The sequence below is a fragment of the Conger conger genome, chromosome 2 (assembly GCF_963514075.1).
Source record: "Conger conger chromosome 2, fConCon1.1, whole genome shotgun sequence".
Taxonomy (NCBI): domain Eukaryota; kingdom Metazoa; phylum Chordata; class Actinopteri; order Anguilliformes; family Congridae; genus Conger; species Conger conger.
In genome coordinates this window covers 27,847,795-27,871,370 of record NC_083761.1, presented here as the reverse complement: position 1 = coordinate 27,871,370, position 23,576 = coordinate 27,847,795, and the positions used below count along the sequence as shown (strand labels likewise).

At 44.2% G+C, this 23,576-nt stretch overlaps 1 protein-coding gene across 5 annotated transcripts; it reads right to left on the bottom strand.

Moving 5' to 3' along the window:
- nfe2l1b (nfe2 like bZIP transcription factor 1b) lies at window positions 1-22,216 on the bottom strand. Of its 5 annotated transcripts, none has more exons than XM_061230939.1 (6): window positions 22,046-22,216; window positions 17,875-18,774; window positions 9,449-9,676; window positions 6,428-6,517; window positions 5,255-5,401; window positions 1-4,732 (listed from the first exon to the last, which is right to left on the bottom strand). In XM_061230939.1, exons 2-6 carry the CDS (start codon window positions 18,436-18,438, stop codon window positions 3,371-3,373), a joined length of 2,391 nt encoding a protein of 796 aa, XP_061086923.1. In that variant the 5' UTR covers window positions 18,439-18,774; window positions 22,046-22,216; the 3' UTR covers window positions 1-3,370. The 5 variants fall into 5 exon arrangements, with proteins under 5 accessions (XP_061086923.1, XP_061086924.1, XP_061086922.1 ...); XM_061230940.1 differs by lacking the exon at window positions 22,046-22,216 and adding an exon at window positions 21,581-21,611; XM_061230938.1 differs by lacking the exon at window positions 22,046-22,216 and adding an exon at window positions 20,981-21,572.
- Between the last annotated feature and the right edge of the window lie 1,360 nt (window positions 22,217-23,576).

Sequence of the window (23,576 nt, the reverse complement as noted above, 5' to 3'; positions counted from 1 at the left end):
TGAAAATAAAAACATTTTATTAATAAAACAATCCCAGATTGCCAGCAAACTTTTCAAAGTAAAATAAAGAGGAAAAATTTACAACCAAAATCAACACAAGGGAGAAGAGGCTTCATAAGACAACACACTAAAAAAATACAAAGAAAAGTCATACACATAAGAAACATAAAAATATTTACAGACAAATGTAATTGAGTGTCAAAAAAGGTGTTCAAAAAACAAATACAAAGACATGATCTGAAAAAAGTGCTTTGGAATATACAGGTACAATCAAAGTAATTTTTTTTTTTCTCCAAGCAGACATACAAAACCTAGCCGAATATTTCAAATTTTTGTTTTGCAGAAGAAATTCTCACTTTTTGGTAACAAAATTTCTCTTAACTTTTGTTAGTTTTGTTTGTCTTTTTATTTCAACATGAAGATGGAAACAGCCACAAGTGACATCTGCATTTGGATTATTTTGTCTGCATATATCACTGTCGAATGACACCAGCAATTTGATTTAAAAAAACAAATTGTCAGTTGTTTACGGATCGCGAAGAAAATGGAAATGACATCAGGATGGGTGCAAATTAATTCAAATTAATATTGCTGTCAAACCTGTTAAGGCCTTTTTTCAAAAAGCGAGCATGACTTTGCAACTAAATAGTTCTCACCGACATACCAAAAGCAGGACTGACCCTGAATGGCCCTGAAAGCTACATAGCATTGCTATTCAAGCGCCTGCACCTATTTAAACAACTATCCGGCCTACCCCTATGCATGCCATTTAAGTGGAATGCAAGATTTTTATTTTTAATAATGAACCAAAGAACTCCCTTCAGAAAGGTAGAACTCCCTTCAGTGTTTACTGCAGAGCATTGAGACAAAATGTCTGGCTTCTGCGTTGGTATAGTAACACAAAACAGAAGCTTGGGGAGATGGGAACAGACTGAAACAGACTGGCAGTTGGTACATCACCGCAATGTTCTGCCCTGCCCCACTGCCAGCTGATCGGTCAGAAGTGGACAATGCTGGTCACAGACATCGACTTGAATGGCACACAAGTCCCCTCAGCTCTGGACCAGCTCATTCAGTCACATGCTAGTCTTGTGTTCCTGTGGGTTTGGGTAAATTCCTTTTTTTTTTTTTTTTTTTTTTTAGTTTGCTGACAATAAACAGACAACCACTGCCAATAAAGGCTGTACTGTCCTGAAAGCACACAGGGTCTGTTTGGGGCCTGTGCTTTTCCAAATCTCGAACCTCCCAAATTAAGGGCTTTCTGTCAAATCTGTCAGTCGAAAGCACGGGGAGTTCAGAATATCAGGAAGTCACATCACACTGAATGGCATCAGTTAAATTCCACTAGATTAATTCAACACAAAACCATGCTCAAATATATTGCAGGCCATTTCTGCAGACCCATCTAATTTAGTTCATTAGCAAAGACCTTGTCTACTGTTCATAACAATGGATCATAATTTTCCCCAAATTACAGTGTTTTACAGTGCCTTGAGCAGGGGAAATTATTATTCATATTAACAGCTATTATGATTATGAAACTGCTAATGTGCTGTTTCACTAGGTATGAAAATACCTTACAGCTTTTATACACCTGCCAACAGCAGTGTGGATGTATAGCCTACATGAAATGGCAAGAATTTTTACAGTTCTTTATACTGTTCTTGCTACTTAAAGTGTTGTATGTAGAATGAATGAAGCACTTTGACAAAGCAAATTTCCAATTTCTCGTCCACTTAATTGAAGTACCAATATAAATGTACAATTGAGATTAAGTGATGAACAAGGTGCCAAGTGTGGATTTGATGGTGCATAGTATTTCTGAAGGGAAAGAGGGGAAACAATAGTGTAAGGCACAGAGCTCCATGCCCCACAAGCTGGCAGCGTAGGAGATGCAGGGGAGGTGATTTGCTGGCTTGTTTGTTTGTTTTGGCTGTGGTTGGGGGGGGTCAGAATTTCGCAATGCAACTGGCAAGATGATGTGCTGGGACAACTGGGGTTGACGAACGCAGTGTGTTGGGAAGCAGCCCCAAAGGGACTAAAAGCTCCAACTGTTCTGCTCATTAAGTTCCAAGCCAAAGGTGTCCAATGCAAAAAGCAACACTGACCAAAAAGCATAGCCTTAACAGTTATTGACATCATTTGTGTAGGTGTGACAGGTCGGGATAAGGGGCAGAGTTCTCTCCTGAAACTGGTGATGTGACACCATAATGTGGCTTTTTCAGGGATGAGCACTGATGTGATGGTAAAATAATCTTTCTCTCGAAACAGAAAGGGAGACAAAGCAAGGCGCATACAGCCAAGCTGTTTACAGACACTTACAGTGCCTTGAATGGATATATAAAGGCTGTTGCATAAATATGTTGCATGTTTCCTCATTCCAAAACCATCTCCTTTCAAACTAAGGCTCCAAAGTCCAACTTTAGCTTCAGTCCCAGCTGTCCCTGGACCCATTCCCAACCTCGCTGCCCTTTTCTGGGTTCCCGGATAATCAGCCTTGGAGCTCCAGGTCGAGAACACAGTGGAGTGTGTTGGGAGTCCTTGCTCATTAGCAACTGCATGTTTGGGGCAAGTGTGGTCCTGCTAACACCTTTCAAGTTTGTCCTGGGATAAACAAAGAACACTACAGCACTCGGTAAGTGTTGGCCATGTCAAAGATAAAATGGTATTGTCCCAAAGTGCTAGGTTGTATTTCAACTTCTGTAAACCCATTAATGGAAATTTGGCTTCAGAATTCATGGTTTCTCAAAATGTTCTCAAGGCCTCCTATAACCTTTGGGACATCCTTTGTATTTACTGCAGGGGTGACCATGATCCTGGGTTCTGGCTCCCGAGGACTTAGCCATGAATAGCATCAACAACCCTTCAAAGCTGATTTACAATGTGCCTGCATTGTGTTGTAGCCTGTTCCATGCAGACTCAATATATGTGATGTTCATGTGTTTGAGACCATGAACCATGACTAGGATTTTAGGCCAGTCTTCCTCCTCACTGTGCAACACAAGACTGCCATCTCCTCTTCTTCACTGGCTGGCTGCCATGGGATCCAGGACAGGTTTGTTCTCACGCAGTTAGTTCCTTGAATAAAAAAAAAATCCCCTCAATCTTTTTTTCTAGTCCATTCCTTTCCTGCCAAAAAAAACAATGGAAAATCAGAACTAAGACAAAGCACTTGTGCTTCATAGCCTTTCCTGCGCTGAAAACGTCTGGGGGGGGGAAAGGGAAAGGAATAAAGGTAGAACGAGTAGATGAACATCGCCCTCTTCTCTTCCCAACCAGAGTCATGTCAAACCAAAGGAAACACTTTGCTTGCCTCTGTAGAGCATCACTTTTTTTGTTGCAAACAAATGAAAAAAGGTGACCTGCCCCCTCACTTCTTTTTGTCCTTCTGCTTCTTGTCAGGCTTGCGGGTCTGCTCCGCGGCCAGGCGTCGGGGCATGACTAGGACGCTGCCATCGCTGCCGTACTGGAGCGCGTACTCGCTGGCTGGGTATGGCCGCCCGTCCTCGTCCCGCAGCTGAGAAAACACCTCCTGGTACAGGCTGTGCACCTTCTGCTTCATCTGCCGAATGGACCGCAGGAACTCGGCCTTCTCCTTCAGGAGCCGGGCCTTGTCGCGCCGCAGGCCATCCACGCCCTGCTCCAGGCTGAGGATGGTGTCCAGCTTGCGCTTGCGGCAGTTCTGCGCCGCCATCTTGTTTTTGCCGCGCCTGCGGATGTCGCGGACGAGGGCCAGCTGGGCCTCGCTCAGGCGGTGCTTGGCCAGCAGCTCGTTGAACTCCTCCACGGGCAGGTTGACGATGTGCTCGTTGGAGAAGGGAATCTTCATCGACCGCGCCCGCCGTTCGTCGCGGCTCGACTGCTTGTCCAGGAGGTCCAGCTGGGGCGGGGCCTGCCGTTTGGCGTCCCGGCTGATTCGCTTGCAGTCGGGCGACAGGGCGCGCTCTGAGCGCGAGGGCGAAGGTGGGAGGTTATAAGTGTGGTTGTGGCCAACGTGTTCCAGTTGGGGGAGGTGGTGGAACTGGGAGGGGTCCTGGTAGCTCATGCGGCAGAACTTGCTGTGCTCAGGTTGGTGGCCCCCGACAGCGCCCTCCTCCAGCTCGGCTGCCTCTGAGTCAGTGCTGTACCCTACCGCCCCTTCCTCGGAGAAGGTGGTGGACATGGCGGACGAGGAAGTGGCGGACGAGCACGAAGTCTCGGAGGAGCTGGGGGACGCGGGACTGCGGCTGGAATCCAGCGAGAGGCCTGAGTCAGAGTCAAGTTCGTCCTTCAGCTGGGAGGCTTGGGCCTGGCTGAAGCCTTCCTCCATGGCCAAGTCCAGAAGGCTGATCTCGTCCAACATGGCCTCCTCCAGAAGACTGTTGAGAGGGTCCGTTAGCGAGGGTGTAGAGCTGATGCTGTTGGTGCCGTTGAGTGGTGTCGGGAGGAAGAGGCCTGTTAGGTTTGTGGCCCCAAAGGTAGAGTTGACGTTGGACGAGTTGCTGGAGGAGAGGCTGAGCAAGGTGGGCCGGCAAGGCCTGAGAGTGTCCAGATCAGGACTGAAGAAGCTAGGAAAGTCCTGACTGCAGCTGGGGAGTGATGCCTGGTGGAGGCTAACGTCCTGGTTAATGGGAGTGGAGCTAGAGAGCCCAAAGTTTGTCAAGGAACCAGACTCCATCCCACTGCTGCTGTTACCATTGTCCAAGTTATTGCTGAGGAAGGCGTTCCCTGCAGTGCTGTTCACCTCCATGTCCTTGATAAAGCAGAAGAGAAGATTGGTTAGAGGTAAGGTTGCAAAATGTCTGGAATATTCAGGGGAGGAAACTTTCCATAGGAATTAATGGGATTATACAGGAATTAGCAGAAATAAAAGGTACTTATTTACACAGGCTGCATTTACCATGCCATATGCATATAGAAACATATAGGCATTTTTTGCCTCATCATATGCAAACATAATTGCAGGACCTACTAACAGAAATCAAAAATCAACAATTTACTGGGTTGAATTCAATTTGATAATTATTTCACCAAACAACAAAAAGCATAAATACTGATGTATTTCCTCTGATGGGAGAATGCACGGTGCAGAGGGTGATATTACTACTGAATCTGTACCTTTTATGTGTATCCAAAAAAAGTTATTCACTATCGAACTTAAACTTAACTTAACTTAAGCGAAGCTAAGCTTAACGTTTCCCTAGTTAGAGGTCGGTAAGAGCATTAAGGACGCATATGAGACGAATGCTGGAAATCCCAGCGTGCCTGGACTGACCTGCAGTTCCATGATGGCCATAATGTCCTGCCACTGCTGCTCCAGGTCCAGCGAAGGTTCAGTCTGAGGCAACAATGGGAAGCCCTGGGAGGTGGAGGGGCTTTCCTCACTAGGCTCCCCCAGCTCTGGTACCACTGCAGCTTGAAACTGACAACAAAAAGCAACGGTCAACCATCTCAATAAACAATAATTCAGCAAACATGCCATTAATGATATGAAGAGAATCAGGCATTTACATGAAAGCATGTACTCGTCTGGGTGGGAATCATCATTATTAATTATGAAAAAAAAAAGAATTTCACCTGATAAGAATAATCTTTCAAAAATGATTACAGTATTACATACAATCAATGAATAAATGTTAGTAAAAATGATTGCACAGGGGATCTCTAAATGGAACTTTGTACTGTTAGGAGCAGCCAGAAATTAACTGGCTGGGTCTGTCATTACAGGGCTCATGAAGGAGGATAGAGTCAATATCTAACATCAATTGTTTGGTATATTTGGTATAATCGATACATTTTTTTTAAATACACCAGGCCTGTGCTGAAGCCATAATTATTTATATTGGAAAACAGGGCACTGTTTTTGCTTAAATTACTTAACGCTGAAAAGAAAAACTAGCTGTACGGTCTTGAGATGATTTATAGACAAAATAATATTAATGTCTTTTGTATTTTTTACATTAAAATTAGAAGCTACTGAAAGCTCTCACTGTGAAATTGCTTTTTACATGTTAAATAGACACCCCCTGATAGTACATGGTTGTCCTTTGGTGCTGGTGTTGATACTCAATGCCCCCTTCTGTTCTGCTCCCATCTCAGCTAAATCTCCAGCTGACATCCTCATAAAATGAGTATGTACTTGTGCCGTAGCTCCAAAAATATCCATAAAGAAAAAAAAACCCATTTGTGCCCAAGTAATGTTACAATCATGATTTGCCCAAAATAGTAACTGACCATTGGTTTACTGGCAAAGTTTACTGGCAAAGTACCTCCCTGGAAGTAATCTTGCATGGAGTGCCAACCATGTCACACTCGTATCGCCATATTGCCAAACAAAGGTAACTGAATGAAATAGGCTAAAGTATGGGCATTAGACTAAAACTTAGGCTAAATTTATTATGCTAAATTAGGCCAAAACCTTTGCTAATACGGCTGTGTGGGTCATTACCTCGGACTCCCCTCCAAAGGGGAAGGTAGCCTCCAGCAGCCGTAGGCACTCCTGCAGGGACATTGAGGACTGGGCTCCCAGGCTGCTCAGCTAGAGTGAACACAACCCAAGAAGGTTACACACTTCTACTACTCAACCAAATGGTCACCTATGTTGGCTATCATGAGCTATGGCTGTAACTGCATTTGTGGTGTTGTGGCCTCTGTCAAATATTTTGGGGATAAAAAAATTGATACAGCACAACATAGCTCTATTTTCAGGTAAGAACAATACCATCTGCTTGGTCCTGCTTTGGCTTCTACTGAAGTTTTATGTGTCATAATCAAGATTTGCATCTGCTTATTTTACACAGACAGTGGGCATTATGCATCCAGTGTTTTAGGCACATGACAGACAGTGGCTGATCCTGCCACTCTTGTCAGACTTGTGATTGTGTGACAGTCAGTAGTTGGAGGCAGTGGGAGCTAGCTAAGTTGATTTAAGCGCTTATTCAGAAGCTCAGCAGAGTGTTTCAATGCCAATGACGATAGCAATACGCTCTAGGGCCAACATACTTGATCCAGCAGGAGACAAAGGGATCACAACTTAAGGCCCAAAGGGGGAAGGAGAGATCTGTCATTCACGTCTAAAAGAGGAGCAAGTGCATTTGCTAAAGCTAGGAGCCCCATCTGCTGAGCAAGCAACTGTACTATTTTATCCACCGAAGTTCAAAATGGGGGCATGCTGAGACAAATGCATATACCATTTCTGCACAGCCAGCATCAGCCAAGCAAAAGCCAAGCATTACCCATGTAACAGAATGAGACTTGTGGGAGTGGCTGTCACGTTTGCCTGGGAAAAGATATAGCCTTACTTCCCGGTGCAGTAACATGTATCTGCATATCATGTTATGCAGGATAAGGGCTTTCCTGAAATCGCAAGACGGACCTGGTCCAGCATACTCATGGAAAGAACATGTCCTACCGAAACACCAGCCGAAAGTACAGCCATCCTCAGTATGCTTGGCTTTGCTTTAATCTCGCATATCAAGCATGTGTTACAGACTCACATTTCCTCATGTGACAACTATGGGGACTTTTTCATCAACAAGAACACAAAACCTTTTTCCACCAAGAAGGAGGGACCTTCTCTGCTTGTTCCATACACATTATTATTGCCAGTTTTATATTCAGTACACTACTCTCTTTTTAATATGCAGGTGAGAGTTTTGTATAGATTGCCAGGATCGAGAAAGTTTGTGGTTAGGAATGAGATATTTCAGACAATATTACACAAGGTTTTTATTGCAGTGATTAACTGCGTAACCGGGCAAGAAGGGCTGACCAAGAACCCAATGGCCACACTAACGGAGCTCTGGAATCAGACTAGAGAGAAGCCACTCTTGAGTAAAAGGCATATGACAGCCGTTTGAACTCTGAGCATGAGGGAAAACATTCTCCGGTCTGATGAGACAAATATTTTACTCTTAGGGCAGAACTCCAACCACTATGCCAGTGAACACCAGGCACTGCTCATCACCTGGCAAATACCATCTATAAAGTGAAGCATGGTGGTGGCAGCATCATGATATGGAGGTGTTTCTCAGAGGCAGGGACAGGGAGACTGGTTTGAATTGAAGTATGAATGCAGCCAAATACAGAGAGAAAATCCTTGAAGAAAACCTGCTCCAGAGTGCAGGCAACCTCAGACAGGGGTTCACTTTTAACACAACCATGCTGGAGTGGCTTCAGTTCAAGTCTCTGATTGCCCTTGATTGGCCCAGCCAAAGCCCAGACTTAAACACCATAGAACATCTGTGGAGAGACCTGAAGATGGCAGCTCACAGATACTTCCCATCCAAATCTGATGGAGCTTGAGCGGATCTGCCAGGAAAAAATGGGATAAACGGCCCAAATCCAGGCATGCAAAGCTTGTAGGGACTGACCCAAGAGGGCTTCCAAAGCACTGAATTAATGGATACTGAACGATTTCAGTTTTCGATTTACAAAAATTTAATCCATTTCATCCAATTTTATCCATTTAAAATCTACAACACAAAGTGTGCAAAACATGAAGGGGTCTGAATACTTTCAGAAGCTACTGTATCTTATACTTGTAGATACAGATGAAAGGAAAACCCAACATGAAGTGTCTCAGTGTGGCCAAGGTGTTGGGCCACTACAAACCACAAAAACAGCTTCACTGTACCTCGGCATATAGTATATTCTACAAGTCACTGGAGCTATACTAGGGGGATGTAACACCATTCTACCAAAAGATATTACCTCATTTGGTATTTTAATGGTGGTGGTGGAGAGTACTGCCTAACACAAAATCTCCCATAGGTGTTCAATTGGGTTGAGATCTGGTGACTACGAAGGCCATAGCAAATGATTCACATCATTTTCATACTCATCACACCATTCAGTGACCCCTCGTGCCCTGGAAGGGACCACTTCCATCAGGATAGAAATGTTTCATCATAGGATAAAAGTGATAACTCAAAATAGCTTTGTATTGATTTGCAATGACCCATCCCTCTCTCAGGGGTCATGTGGACCCAAACCATGTCAGGAAAATGCCCCCCACAGTATAACAGAGCCACCAGTCACCCTTATGTAGGGGGTCAAGCCCTTAAGCCTGTACCATTCTCATGGTGTACGGCACACATGCACTCTCCCATGGTCATCAAATGTTTTCAAATGAGGTTTAACAGCCATTTAGCCTTTGTTCAATAAATTGCAAAACTCAGCACAGCATTTAATTTGGCAACTAAGTTGAGCTAAGATACTTTAGGTAATTTCTACCACATATCTTTGCTGCTATTATAACCTCAAGCCTGATACTTAACCGAAACCCAATATACTGTACCCTAAACCTGATACCTAACTTTCTCTTTCACTTATGTAGGTCGCTCTGGAGAAGAGTGCTATTTGACTGTAATGTAATGTAATGTAATGTAATATAATGTCATAGACCGTCATAATTGTTGGTACAGTATCTTGTAGGACCAGAGTAACTGCTTTTAAAGGTGGCCCTTACCTGCTCGGGTATGCTCTCGCCTGTTTCTCCATCCACCTGGGTATGGGTCTGTCCCGCCTGCAGGTTGAGTCCATTCCTCCAGCCCTCCGTCTCTGGCCCCTCCTCGTTCTGCTCCGGGGACCGTTTCTCCACCTCAGTCTCCTTCTGCCGGCTGCTGTAGTTGAACACCTCCCGGCCCGCGCCAAGGTCAATGTCCTGGCGCCACAGGATGTCAATCAAATCAATGTCCTGAATACACACACACACACACACACAAAAAGACAACACAGAAATCAACACTGTTCCTACCATACTTCATACTTATTGTGCTTTGCAGAAGGAACTCAGGATATGTGACAGGGCTGACGTATGTGAGACATGGCGCCAACAGCTGTATAAACATGAAGGGTTGGGAGATAAGGGGACTCATTGATATATTAATTCTCATTTTGGACAATCACCTACAGTGGGCTCCAGAATTATTGGCACCCCTGACTGGCAATGCACTTATAGCCACAAAATTCACTTGCTTTAGACCACAAAACTCCGAATGCCCAATGCTTTCCATTGTAACGCTGAAAGCTGTTTGGGCACTGTTCAGATTATTATTATTTTTTTTTTAATATCAAAACGAATACACTATAAAAAGGAAACTCACTAAAATGGAAGTGCTATTTGTTTAAACCACAGAAATGTAACTATCCCTTTAAGAGCAATTCTATTTCCAATTAATTTTCTGAACTGAGTAAGTTGAAAATTGCCCCAACCTTGCTCCATGTGTAACTTTCATTATTTTGCCTGTTTTATTGTGAAGGTCTCTGAAACAACCCTGGTTTCTATTTCTTCTTAAGGGATTTAATTGGGGCAGGACTATGTATACAGAAAGCCCCCAAGGGAGATTATAATGCACAACACCTGCTGTGATGAGGCCTTCATTATTATGGTACGTACTGGTTTTCCTTACTAATAGCTTTGTCCTACACAGAGACACATTTAAAAATAGACTCCTAGTTCTGAGCTCAGTGAAATACCCTCAACCCCAACTCATTAATGAACCTCACATTCTTGCTAATCTGTGTGCAAGATGTTCTCATACTCATGGATCATTTTCCCAACTGCATGAAATGACAGGCATTTTGACAGGCCCACACAGTTCTGGACAGGTGTTTTGGCAGAAAAACAAACAGGTACAATTCCACTTTGGTGTCCTTAGTAGGCTCCATCAGTATAGTAATTGGTGGCAACATGCTGAATTGAGACCCAGGTTAGGCAGAGGCATTAGCCAGCACTCACACGTATAGGACTGCAGCTCCGATTGCGAACAACATTTCGTCCAGCCGTTGCGAACTGCCGATTAATTGGCCCGCCCTCACAGGTGTGGAAATTTGCACCACTGCCTTGTGATATACCAGATCCCAAGATTTGGCAGTTACAACAAAAAGCAGAGTATGGCCCCAAGAACACCTCTTTAGGCAATAGTCCCATGACAATGAAGAAGCCCATTATGACTGATGAGTGTGCACTGTAAATCAACAGCAGCTTGCTCTCCAAGACCAAATATCTGAACAGTGAATTGTGGGGTAAGCGTGCTGGGTGTCACCCCATCTTGCCCAGGCAGTATATTTGGGGAGCTCCTGAAAGCACTGCGAAGTAGCACGGTGTGGGGGCTGTGCTTAAGGGCAACACTAGAAGGAGGACAGGTCATGTCAGACTGACATGTCCTCAACGGCTTCATAAATCTCGACCCTCTCCGAGGACAGCTGGCCCACATAGGAGTAACCAGAGAACCAGGAATGCGCTCATTCTGTTTTGTTTTTTTTCCCCTACCAAGACCTGACCGATTGACTGGCTGGCTGGTCAAAATGCGGTCATGTCCCAGATTTTCTACGTCCTGGAAAATAACGGATCAACGGCTGCTAGTTTTGTTTTTGACATACAAATGGTAAAATAAAATGTAAGCCAATGAGGGGAGGGGAATCACAGTGGCCAGGAGATGGCGAGAAGGAAGGTGATGTTCCAGTAGTTTTCATGACTGAAATATTCTGTGATTTGGACTCACCGCTGTTTACGCTGTAAAGGTCCTTGGCACCGTGGCGGTAAACAAGATGCTCATTATGAAACATCATGTGAGCATGTGTGGCTGATCCCTGCTCAAGTTACAGACCATCCCGGCCAAGGTCGCTTGACATGACAAGCCTTCTCTGGCTCGATGAACGAGTCGCGTCCAAACAAGCGGTACCGTCTGGACAGGTTTAGCAACTCTACCCTGTAGTTCCTTTGCTTAACTACAGTGCAATCCCTTTCGGCTATCCCGTCATTCTGAAGGATGAAATGGTTCATAAGAGGGCATAACCACCTAGATGTAAACAAGGCTGTAGCTAGCCATTTCTGACTTGAAGTACTTCATTCCCATGCTTTCCTGGATGGTCCTTGGTCAGTTTCTGACTAAAGTTCCACACCACGCATCTACATTCATACATTTACAGCTTCACATTTTCGGCCAAGTTTTGTACGGGAGTGCGATTGGTGACCTTGGACTGGCTCTGTTTGTGGGCTGGTGGGTGTGAGGGTGGGGACCAGTCTTTTCACGATGTGTTGACAGACACTCGAACGGCATTCTCAGCACTCGATAGTGCACATCTCCAGAACTACTGGGACACTAAGTATGTGCCTCAACAATGCTATTAAAGCAGTTTGTTTAAAATAAGGTGCTTCTAGGAAAGGAACACGCCTACACTGCATACGTGCATCCAACAAGTGTATCGTGTCTTCAGGCCAGTGTATAATTAGGCCATGTATGATCGTCGCCACCGCCGATTATCACATCTGATAGTCGGTCGCAACGACTTAAAATTCAACGAGGGACAATTTGATGTCGTCGCCATCATCGCCGAGATTGTATCGAACTTTGACCCCATCGCTGGCTCAGTTGTCATGACAACCTTCTTATAGAACGTTCTCATCTGTAATCACCTTTAGCCAAGTGTCATCAACAAGCTTCCATGTCTTGAGCTCGCAAATGATGCCACTTCGGCGTTGTTATAATTTATGTGCTTATACTGTTCATGAGCAACAGCATTCAAAATCATAGTCGAGAGATAATGGAATATTGATAGCAATGTAGCAACACTGCCTAACTATAAACTGGCCTCTATTCAGCTTAAGGATGGACTGTTATTTTTCTGGGCTGGCTCAGTAGAGTGTGTGACAGCAGTGGGGTGTGGGACTCATGGCTGTTTAGGCTCGTTAGGCAGCAGCGGCAGATGGGTGGCAGTCTGGCCACAGGCTGAGTGTGAGCAACCACCCTGCCAGAGCTGGACAGATGCACCTCATGATTGGAATGACTGATCCCTGTCAGTCTAAAAATGACTCCAGCCCACGCCTTGTGTGTGTGTGTGTGTGTGTGTGTGTGTGTGTGAGAGAGAACTTGTCTATCTTTGTGAGGACAGGTGGCCTCACCTGGCAGCAGAACAGCATTGGCTCTCGAGTCCTTTCGCCCCGCACCTGTGTCTCTGCACAATGGCTTCAGTGTGATTAAACGAAGAGCAGGTCAGGAGCCAGTCCTCTCTTTCTCTCTCTCTTACACACACAAGCACAGAAGATCATGACTCACATCTGACTTGTTTGGGAACGTTCAGGGTATTCTCCGCATTTAAGAATATCCTGTCCACACATGAGCAGTACTTAATCACAGGCCTGCCAAATACACTGGACTGAACTGTTCCTCCCAACTGAGTAACCAATGGTAAGCCGCAAAAGAGAATTCCCATGCACTCAATAACATTCACATGAAACAAACACACAATATTTTTTTTGCATAAGTTCTGCCATGTTCACAGCAAAAAGCCTAGTTGGCAAATTCACCAAATTATTTTAATTGTTATAATGGCTTAGACTGGGAAGGGCAGGACTCAGTTATTTTTCCATTACATCCCATTTCCTTAATGTGTACCTGCCTCCTGAGTGCCTGCTGCTCTTGCTTGTTCTGTACCTATGGGGAGCAGTATTCAGTGGAAACATAAATGCCAATGAGATGTGTTGCGACATGGCTCAGGCAGTAAGAGCAGTCGTCTGGCAGTCGGAGGGTTGCCGGTTCGATCCCCCGCCTGGGCTGTGTCGAAGTTTCCCTGAGCAAGACACCTAACCCCCAAATGCTCCTGACGAGCTGATCGGTGCCTTGCATGGCAGCCAATCGCCGTTGGTGTGTGAGTGTGTGTATGAATGGGTGAATGAGAAGCATCAATTGTACAGCGCTTTGGATAAAGGCACTATATAAATGCCAACCATTTACCATTTACGTGTTGAGGAACACATTTCCCAACTTCCCATAAGCACATTGGATATTTACTGATTACAATGTAGCCAAATATCAAGTAAAACTGATATACCTTATTGCCACGGCATGGCATACACAAATATGATTTCCGGAATACACAAAGATGATTTCTTCAGACATTATACTATAATAAAATATTATTCTAGCAAAGTTAAAACATAGCATGCACATATCCAGGGGTTGACATAAATAGAATGCAAGTAGGCATGCACAGAAAAAGATTTAGATGCCTGCCAATTTTATGGCATAACAAGAAGCGCAGGCTACCTTAAAAATAGATATGTACCTAAAAAATTGTTGCGCACTTTAATAGTTTTGCCACGCAAGTGTACTTATGTACTACTTAGGCTATGTCAACCCTTGTACCCGTATTTTTGATACATTTTGTTACCAATACCTATGAAATCACAACTGTAAATGATAAAACATTGGAATCATTCTATCAGTCGGATGCTGTTTTGGCAGGTGGGCTAATACAAGAATAATCACGGACGGTGCAGAGACTTCCTCATAACTAGCTAACGCATTTTACACATTGGTTGAAGTGGTGCATTAAGCCTACAACTGTAGGAAATAAAACTGGACTGGATGCAGTCCTTGGCCACTTCCTCCTATTTTGCATGATCTTCACGATTCACAAGGTGCGGTGGGAAAGCAAACACGCTCCAGGAACCGTTTTAGTCCCCATTGTGGATAGTTTCTGCCTGGTTTTAGTTACTAGAATTCAGTGGAAAAAGGGCTTTTATCTTCTGTCACATGCAATGAGGGGAGGAGGGAATTCTGCACTGCATTATAATAACAATAATACAGAATTTGGGTGAACAATATGTTAAATATTTTGTGACATTTCCTGTGGCTGCCTGTTCTCATGTGACCCAGTAGCTGCAGGGCTTGAGCAGTATTCAACTCGCCCCCCATCCCCATCCAGTACACAATAAACACACAAACAGTAGGGGATAAAGAAGGCAGCCCATGCACAAATCACTGGCTTAAGGGACAATGCCTCTGCCTTCCGCTGTTAACCAGGACCCCAGATGAGCCACAGCGTATCTGGTTAGACCTGCAGTCACCTTTTATCAACAACTCGCAGGCTAACATTTAACCCTACAGCAGTGCCTGGCCTCTGGACTCCACAGTTCCGGGCAGACAGCAGAAGCACTCCCACATAGACCAGCCCATTCACACGGAGAGGATTCTGGAGCCATTACTGCACACCAACACGGGCTCTGCCTACGAACACAGCCAGCTTCTCCATGTACAGGCTCAGCCCCCACAGAGCTGCAGTTTGAGTGCCTTGGAGACCAGAATAAATCATACGCCCTACACAGACATCATGTATGTACCACACAGCAGGAAGTCTAGCCCTGCAATTCCAACTATATGTCAGGCCTCCCTGTGTGCAATTAAGGGCCTGACCAAAAACCAAAAAAATAAAACTGATGGAAATGTGCTAACTTTCGGCGCATCTATATGAGAGAATTGAAAATCTAGAAGGGAACAGGGTTCACGTCATTCCATTCAATCCTATTTTATTTGAAATTTCATTTCAGCCATTTTGTCCGAGCAGGCTATAGCAACAGTGCAATTTAGACACCAAAAGTGTACATACAGTGTACATACTAATGTGTACATATGGTCCTGCACAGAACAGAACTTCTGTCCCCTGATACTGCCGTCAGAGCTGTTGTCAACTCTGACAGCAGAGTTGAAAATGAAGCCAGAGAAGCTTGTGTCTGGGAATGTGACTGGCCGGCTGAACAAGGGGACAGGGACTTTCAGACTGCATACTTGGCCCGTGACACCTTAGACGAGGGAAAATGGCCCAGTGTAACAACCCCCGCTATTCTCCCTTCCCAGCCCTCCCCCATCATGCCTGCAGTACTGCAGTCTGGCACACAGCGTACTGGCAGCAGGGCACTTGGGTTTTCCCGGGACATGGCCCTCCCTCTCCCAGTCCAAGTTATTTCCATCCTCTCCGTTTCCAATATCTCTGCCCGTCCTGCTGACAAACAAGTGCAGTGTGACAGAAGGCAACTCGAAATAGACTTTCGCCAGAGGGAGAAAGAGTTCTCCTGCGGCAAGCAGAGGGGAGAATCAACAGGTCACATTCCTGTAAACTCACACTCTTACATAAATGTGCTCAGGCGCTGTGCTCTGACTGGCTGTTAGAACATACCGTAACTGTACACAGTTCACTCAGGTATAACCGAGCTTTAAGCTCAGAGACAAGTCTTTTTTTTGAACTTGCTACCTGAATTTTTTCTTGGTGAAAATGGGATTCCAGATAAAGTAGGATTAAAGATTATTTATCTGCGATTAGCTCTGCAGAGGTGAACTGAAGCAGTCACTAAAGTTCAGATGGTGGAGCACCATGCGATTTCAGGGTCAGACGCACATGTGGCAAACTGGTAGGTGAGAAGGGGAAATTTGCCATCCAACGCCCTTTTGCCTGGTTGGCGCAACAAAGGCCTGTAACATGATTGAAAGTGGGTCATAAGGACTTTTATTATAGCAAACCGATTGTGTGCTTATTGTAGAAAGGGTGACCCTTTCCTGTGATACTACATTAAAATGGCAGCCATTGTTGACAATTTTAACAAAGATAAAACACTGTTAACTTCAAATGAAAGCAAGACTCGCTGACTTTGGCCACAGATCAATGGGGTCTGGCGACAAACATTTCCATCGTTGCTACAAAACAAGGTTTCCCGGCTATTATTCTTCCTTGACAACGCTCAGTCAGTGGAGCCTGGGTAGCCAGCAAGACGATACAATGAGCATGGAATGCGCTGGAAATGACCAGACAGCTCTATGTGCCAGCAACACGTCCATACATTCCTCTTTCATCCCTCCCAGTCATAACTGACAACAATAACTGCACGGAACTAATTTAGAACTCCAACTCAAATTAATGGATTGCGTCATACCGTAACGGTAATGACATCCACTCAGGACATAAGGCTAACAATAGGTTTGTTATTTCAAAATTGTCATATAAAAAACAGTGTGCATAAACAAATATGCCTTGAATAGGAATATATGGGCAGCAGTGGAGAATTCCCTGCTGTTCCTGGAGATCTACCTTCCTGTAGGCTTTCAATCCCACCCTAACAAAGCACACCTCATTCAACAGCTAGATATCTTGTTGACCTGCTAATTAGTAGAATGAGGTGTGCAAAATTAGGGTTGGTATGAAAGCCTGCAAGAAATCTCCAGGACCAGTCCTGCACTGAGGTCTAGGGCATTTCAAAACTAGCCGTTATGCCCTCAGCAGGACTCCGCCCTTCATTCACTTGCTGTGTCCTGTCGAGCACTGTTGGTTCATCGCTCCACAAACTGGAGTTCATTGAAAGGTGAGTGGAACAATAAAACCTCCCTGGTGTGACCTTATTTAAACACGGCAGTATGTTTATAGTTATCATTATCATTTCAAAATGTGACCAGGAAACAGGACCCCCCTATCGATCCAGCTGATAACAGTATTAAAGCAGCAGCCCTTGTCTTCTCAAAAATCTTGCCTCTAAATTTAGTTGGATGCTTTGCTTTACATTTATCATCTCACAACCACAACTCTAAACATTCATACAAGTACTGTATACAACACAAAAAGCACACTCCGCCCTGAATCTATCGACTGTAACATTTAAGCAGACACTCAGAACAACATACATTTCTTGCTTCTATCATGACATTTCATGACCGAAAGGGATTTCAATTCAATAAAAGCCTACAATCTACTTTACAGTTTAAAACAGTTGTGTTTCTTGAGGAACCTGGAAGCCATGATCACAACTCCACTGCTTTTCTGCATTACTGTTTACTGTCCCTATTCACAGTGGTTTCAAGGCTCCTCTCAACTGAAACTAACCCCAAGGTCAGTGTTCGCTTACACCCTAATGCAGCCTGTAGCCTAGTGGCTAAGTTACATGACTGGGACCTGGAATGTTGGTAGTTCAAGCCCCTGTGTAGCTACGATAACAATTGTGCAGTTGTTGGGCCCTTGAACAAGGCCCTTAACCCACATTGTTCCTGGAGGGATTGTCCCTAAAAAAAGCTAAATAACTGCCAAATAACTGATGTAATGCCTGGGTCGGGAATTCATGGTCCGTACCTCCTTGCTGAGGTTGTCCGCGTCTTGGCCGTCCCGGGGAGCCACGGCGCCCATGTTCTCCTCGCTGCCGGGGCTGTAGCCGGACTCGGGCGTCTCGCCCCCGACGCCCCCTCCGCCGCCCCTCATGGCCGAACCCTCGGGGCCGCTCACATCGTCCAGCCCTCCCCCACCGCCTCCGCCACTGTCCAGGGCGATGCCGCTGGGGCCGGACTGCGCCGAGGCCGGAACCACGCCCTCGGGGTCGCGGTGCACCAGCCAGGCGCTGAGCTCCGTGCTGGGGACACGCAGCCGGTCCAGGGAGCGCACCTGGTTCAGCAGCCGCCGGGATGTGAAGAAGTAGTCCAGGTCCACGCTCTTGGGGTGGATGCCATAGCCGTCGAGCGTGTTGCGGAGGTTGTGGAACTGCGTCTGTGTGTAGGCCGAGCTGGGGCCCAGGATGATCTCGCGCAGCGGGGGCAGCTGGGAGCTCAGGTAGGTGTCCACATCCACCCGCACCCCGATCAGACTCAGCAGGATGGTGAACTGAATCAGGCCCTCTGTGAAGTACTTTTTCAGGTAAAGCATTTCTTTGCAACGGGCCCAAAAAATTTAAAAAAATTTAAAAAAAGGAAAGTAGAAACAAAAAAACTACAAAAAAAACAACAACAAAAACAACAGTGTTTTCAAACCTTTAGCAAGCGACAAAAAATGAGTTGGCAACTAAGGAAAATTAAATGGAGGAAAATAAAGTCTCCTTTCACTCTCTTGGTGTCCTTAACCACACTGCAATATCCATGTAAAGAGATTATCTTCCGTCTTCTCTTCCATTGGCTGTAGAAAGTCAATGTGACATACACAGACAGAAGTAAAGCGGTCTCTCACTGCCAACATCAACTATCTCCTTGGTAAGTTCTCCCCCACCTGCACAAAAATGACAAAATGCAACAGAAATATTAAGGCTAACTTATTTTCCTTATTGGCTTTATTTCAACAAATAATCCATATCTGGCTTGAGCATGATGAGACACTTTCTATTTGTATCTGTAGCATTCTAACAGTGTGAGTGCTGAGCCAGAAAAGGAAAGTGTCTGAGAAAGCACTAACTATGAATTGAAGCTACCGGTAAAAATGAAAGTAGTGAAGTGAAAGTTCAAACCGTTATCATGAGTGCGGCGTTCCCTATCATTGTTTCCAGTTAGCAAACTATACATGCTTGCTGGTCGCCAGCATGATGCAATTTCACTGTTTCCAAGGTAATAGCTTTCCCATTTCCCCCACACAGTTGTTACGCCATTAAAATGAAACTGAAAACAGACTTTTCCTGGCCCATTCAAGGCAGCATTTTTTCAGTGGACAAAGGAATCATTATTACTCTTCCAAGGAAGTACCCTGCTGTTGTGCAATGCATTGGTAAATTAGTAGGGCCACCACCAGTTTGTCTCCCCTTGTTTTCTGGCATGGCACTTCAGTTCAGTCCGCCGCCAGCTAGAGGTCATGATAGTCTCTTTGTCAACCACTTCCGAAACAATGATCCAATTCGCTTGAAGTTGATGAAGTAATTGCCACTAATTACGCATAGACGACTGACAACAAAGTTTTACAAATGTGTTAAATTCAGTTTGATTGCTTGCCACCGTGGAGATATGCTACAGTATTTTTTAATGTTGTATGGGGGCATGTTAGGTAAGTTAAAAATGAGAGTAGCTTTATAACAGTTAACACAAAAGTTCAATAAAAAGTACATTCATGATTCAAATAACACACTAATCATGATCTTCATTCAATACCTTATGTAGAATCAGGTGTCTTAGGTGCTCAGCTAAAACATGGATGCATTTCTTTTTTTTACTGCAGCGATACCCAATCCTGGTCCTGGAGAGCCACAGAATCTACTGGTCGTTTTCCTTCAAATCAGTGATTTATTCAGACCCAAGAAACAATGTGACCTGAATTAACAGTATAATCAACTAACTTAACTAATCAATACTCAAGTGCTGAATAACAAAGAAAGGCAGCAGACCCTATGGCTCTCTGTGACCAAGACTGAGGACCACTCAAACTCACCATTCTTTGTTTCACCTTTCTCCCGGACTCTCCCCATTTAAGATCAACTCATTGTTTAATGTCTCAATTAGAAACTCAATTGTGTGATTAGTCACTTGACAGTGCTATTGGGAGTACCTATGCAGACCCTTGGAGGATAACAATTCAAATACGAGCTTAAATCCTTCCAGGTCACATGGTGGAGACAAACTGGTGACCCTATAAATAAGTAATAACAGTGCATGCAGCCATTATAGCTTGTGAACAAGGGAGGGGGAATTCCACTACGCATCTGTAATTTACTTTTATTGGTACACTGTGTGTCAAGAGCCTCTAAAACACGAAACTGATAATCCTATTTTCACAAGGTCTGATTAGCCTAGTTCGCAGGCAAGACAGAAGAGATCTTGCATCAATCCCTCACAGCAATGTTACCTCCCTCACTGAAAAAATAACTGTGCCGCATGGTAACCTCTAAAATGATTTATTGGTGTATGTAATATAGTGTACACAGTAGCATTATGTCAGAATCACAGAAAAATAAGTAATCTACACCTCTGACGTCCTTAAAGGCTTCTCAATAATATTGGCACATCTATGCAAGCGAAACGGATCAACTACATTTTACCAGTAGGCCAACTATCTTTCCGGTATGTGCTATCTTTCAGGCATATCCAAATATTTCCAAATTGGAGTCGTTGATTAGGCTACACCAAAAATAAACGCTTGCATCACTGCTAAGATCAGTTTTGAAAATCAATACAACCTTTACGCAACTGCCGGTCATTTTCCGTCACGATGCCTTTTTTACACAGTTCTCTAAAACTGGCAATAGTTAAACCCACTTCTAAAACATTGCCCCATTAAGTTGGGCTAACCTTGCAGCTACCGATCAACACTGTTCTCCCAGCTGTACAAAATACTCCCAAATATATATTCACGAGTAGACTTCACTTGTATATGAATTATAACCGGTTGAAAGCAAAGAACAATGACAATTGAAAATACTTTGGAAAAACAACAACAGTATTAGAGTATATGGGACAAAGTTCTCACGATTTTGTTGTCGGAAACGAATAGCTACCTTACACACTCCAAATTGGAATCTTCGCCTTCAAAGGCGTGAAAACCGCCTTTGTCTGGAACCGACGTCGCTAGCTACACAATATGACACTTATGCAATCACAAACGAGCCGTCTTCAAGGTAGAAACTTCCAGTTTCACCCCCTTACTTGCCTCTTGATGTATGATTGTTAAATAAAATAAAAAACACGATGAGCAGCTAAGTCAACTGTTACAGTAGGGACAGTAGCCACAGTGAGCTTGCGCTTGTCAAAACAAAGACAAATGAAATCGATAAAGCTAGTCAGCGGTAGTCAATTACAAATCAGGTGAACGTTACGTTTCATTCTCGTCAAGCATTAAGTTGGCGAGGTTGTTATGAAGGTGAACAGGCAGGGGTGCGACTTTATAAACCAAGAATTCTCTTTCCAAAGCATCCCCTCCCTTAACCTACGTGACGTAACGTTAGTCTCGGTTTCCTTTTTTCCGTCTTCTCACACCCCTCCCCATCTATTACCATCGCTTCTCTGCCAAGTCTATCCTAGTATTATCCCTCCCCCTCCGAAAAAAACCCAACAAATGTTGTTATATTGCTGTCGCCAGCTACAGGACATTTACCCACTTTCTTCACAACACACGACTCGCCAAACAACCAGGAAGCATTGAGCCGGCTCACTTCCGCCATAGGTGCCCAGCAACACGACTAGCAACAAGTGGCGCCACGGTGACTGGCAGGCTAAGCAGCCATTCAAAAGAACAGAACGCTAGGAAGCTGGCGATTTATCACGCAGTACAGCCAATTAAAAAATAATGGGGCGGGACGTTACCGGGATGGAAGTGGGTGTGTGCGACAGGGAGCAGAACTACTAAGCTTTCGCTGTATTAGTAACATTTGCAAGTTAATCTTACCATTGTTCCAATTTTTTAGCAAAGGTCTAAATGAAATCACTGGGTGTTAGCGTTACTGAACACACGCCAACACGCCAGGTTGCTAGATAGCTAGCTGGCTTGCAACGGAGCGGTACACGTTGTGCTGCCTAGCAAAGGTAACTTAGCTAGCTAAACAATCTTTATTTTTCATACTTACGAGTGAAGATTTTGAAAAGTAGTAGTCTGAAAGGCAAAGTAACTTGTCTCATATTATTATCCTTTATGGCTATCCAGAACACATTTATTTAACGTAATATTTGGAATGGATATTATTTCCCATTTGAATGGCCTACCATGACTTGCAAGATTCGTAACTAGACTACAGTACAGAGGCGCACGTTTTTACAAAGCGCATGCGTGGAACATTCTAGGGCACATAGTGGATGAGACCATCGTGTTAAGACAATAGAGTTCGGAGTCTCTGCAAAACAATAGACTCTTCCACAGCACCAAGCGATTTTTAACAAGAGAAGGGGCAGATGGTTCTGTCATAATAACAAAAGTAACTATTTAGGAAGGAAACGTTGGGAAAAATGCTTCCAAATGCGTTTGAAACCACTTTAGAAGCTAAACGTATCCTTACTACGTATTTTGGCTGGCGGTCGTATTTATGTATTGTTGCGGTGTTCTTCTCCAGCAGGAAATGCTCATTTTTCTTTAAATTAGTAAAAGTTACTTTTATTAAAATATTATCAAGAACACGATTGACGTTGCATGCCCCTTTCAACCCGAAATATCATAGAAAATAAACTCCGAAAATGACGAGCCTTAATTATAAACCATATAAACAATATATATGGTTAATGGCTGCAAACTACAGTGGTGTGAAAAAGTGTTTGCCCCCTTCCTGATTTCTTATTTTTTTGCATGTTTGTCACACTTAAATGTTTCAGATCATCAAACAAATTTAAATATTAGTCAAAGACAACACAAGTAAACACAAAATGCAGTTTTTAAATGAAGGTTTTTATTATTAAGGGAGAAAAAAAATCCAAACCTACATGGCCCTGTGTGAAAAATTGATTGCCCCCCCTGTTAAAACATAACTGTGGTTTATCAAACCTGAGTTCAATTTCTCTAGCCACACCCAGGCCTGATTACTGTCACACCTGTTCCTCAAAAGCTAGACATCATGCCGAGATCTAAAGAAATTCAGGAACAAATGAGAAAGAAAGTAATTGAGATCTATCAGTCTGGAAAAGGTTATAAAGCCATTTCTAAAGCTTTGGGACTCCAGCGAACCACAGTGAGAGCCATTATCCACAAATGGCGAAAACATGGAACAGTGGTGAACCTTCCCAGGAGTGGCCGGCCGACCAAAATTACCCCAAGAGCACAGCGACGACTCATCCAAGAGGTCACAAAAGACCCCACAACAACATCCAAAGAACTGCAGGCCTCACTTGCCTCAGTTAACGTCAGTGTTCATGACTCCACCATAAGAAAGAGACTGGGCAAAAATGGCCTGCATGGCAGAGTTCCAAGACAAAAACCACTGCTGAGCAAAAAGAACATTAAGGCTCGCCTCAATTTTGCCAGAAAACATCTTGATGATCCCCAAGACTTTTGGGAAAATACTCTGTGGTCTGACGAGACAAAAGTTGAACTTTTTGGAAGGTGTGTGTCCCATTACATCTGGCATAAAAGTAACACCGCATTTCAGAAAAAGAACATCATACCAACAGTAA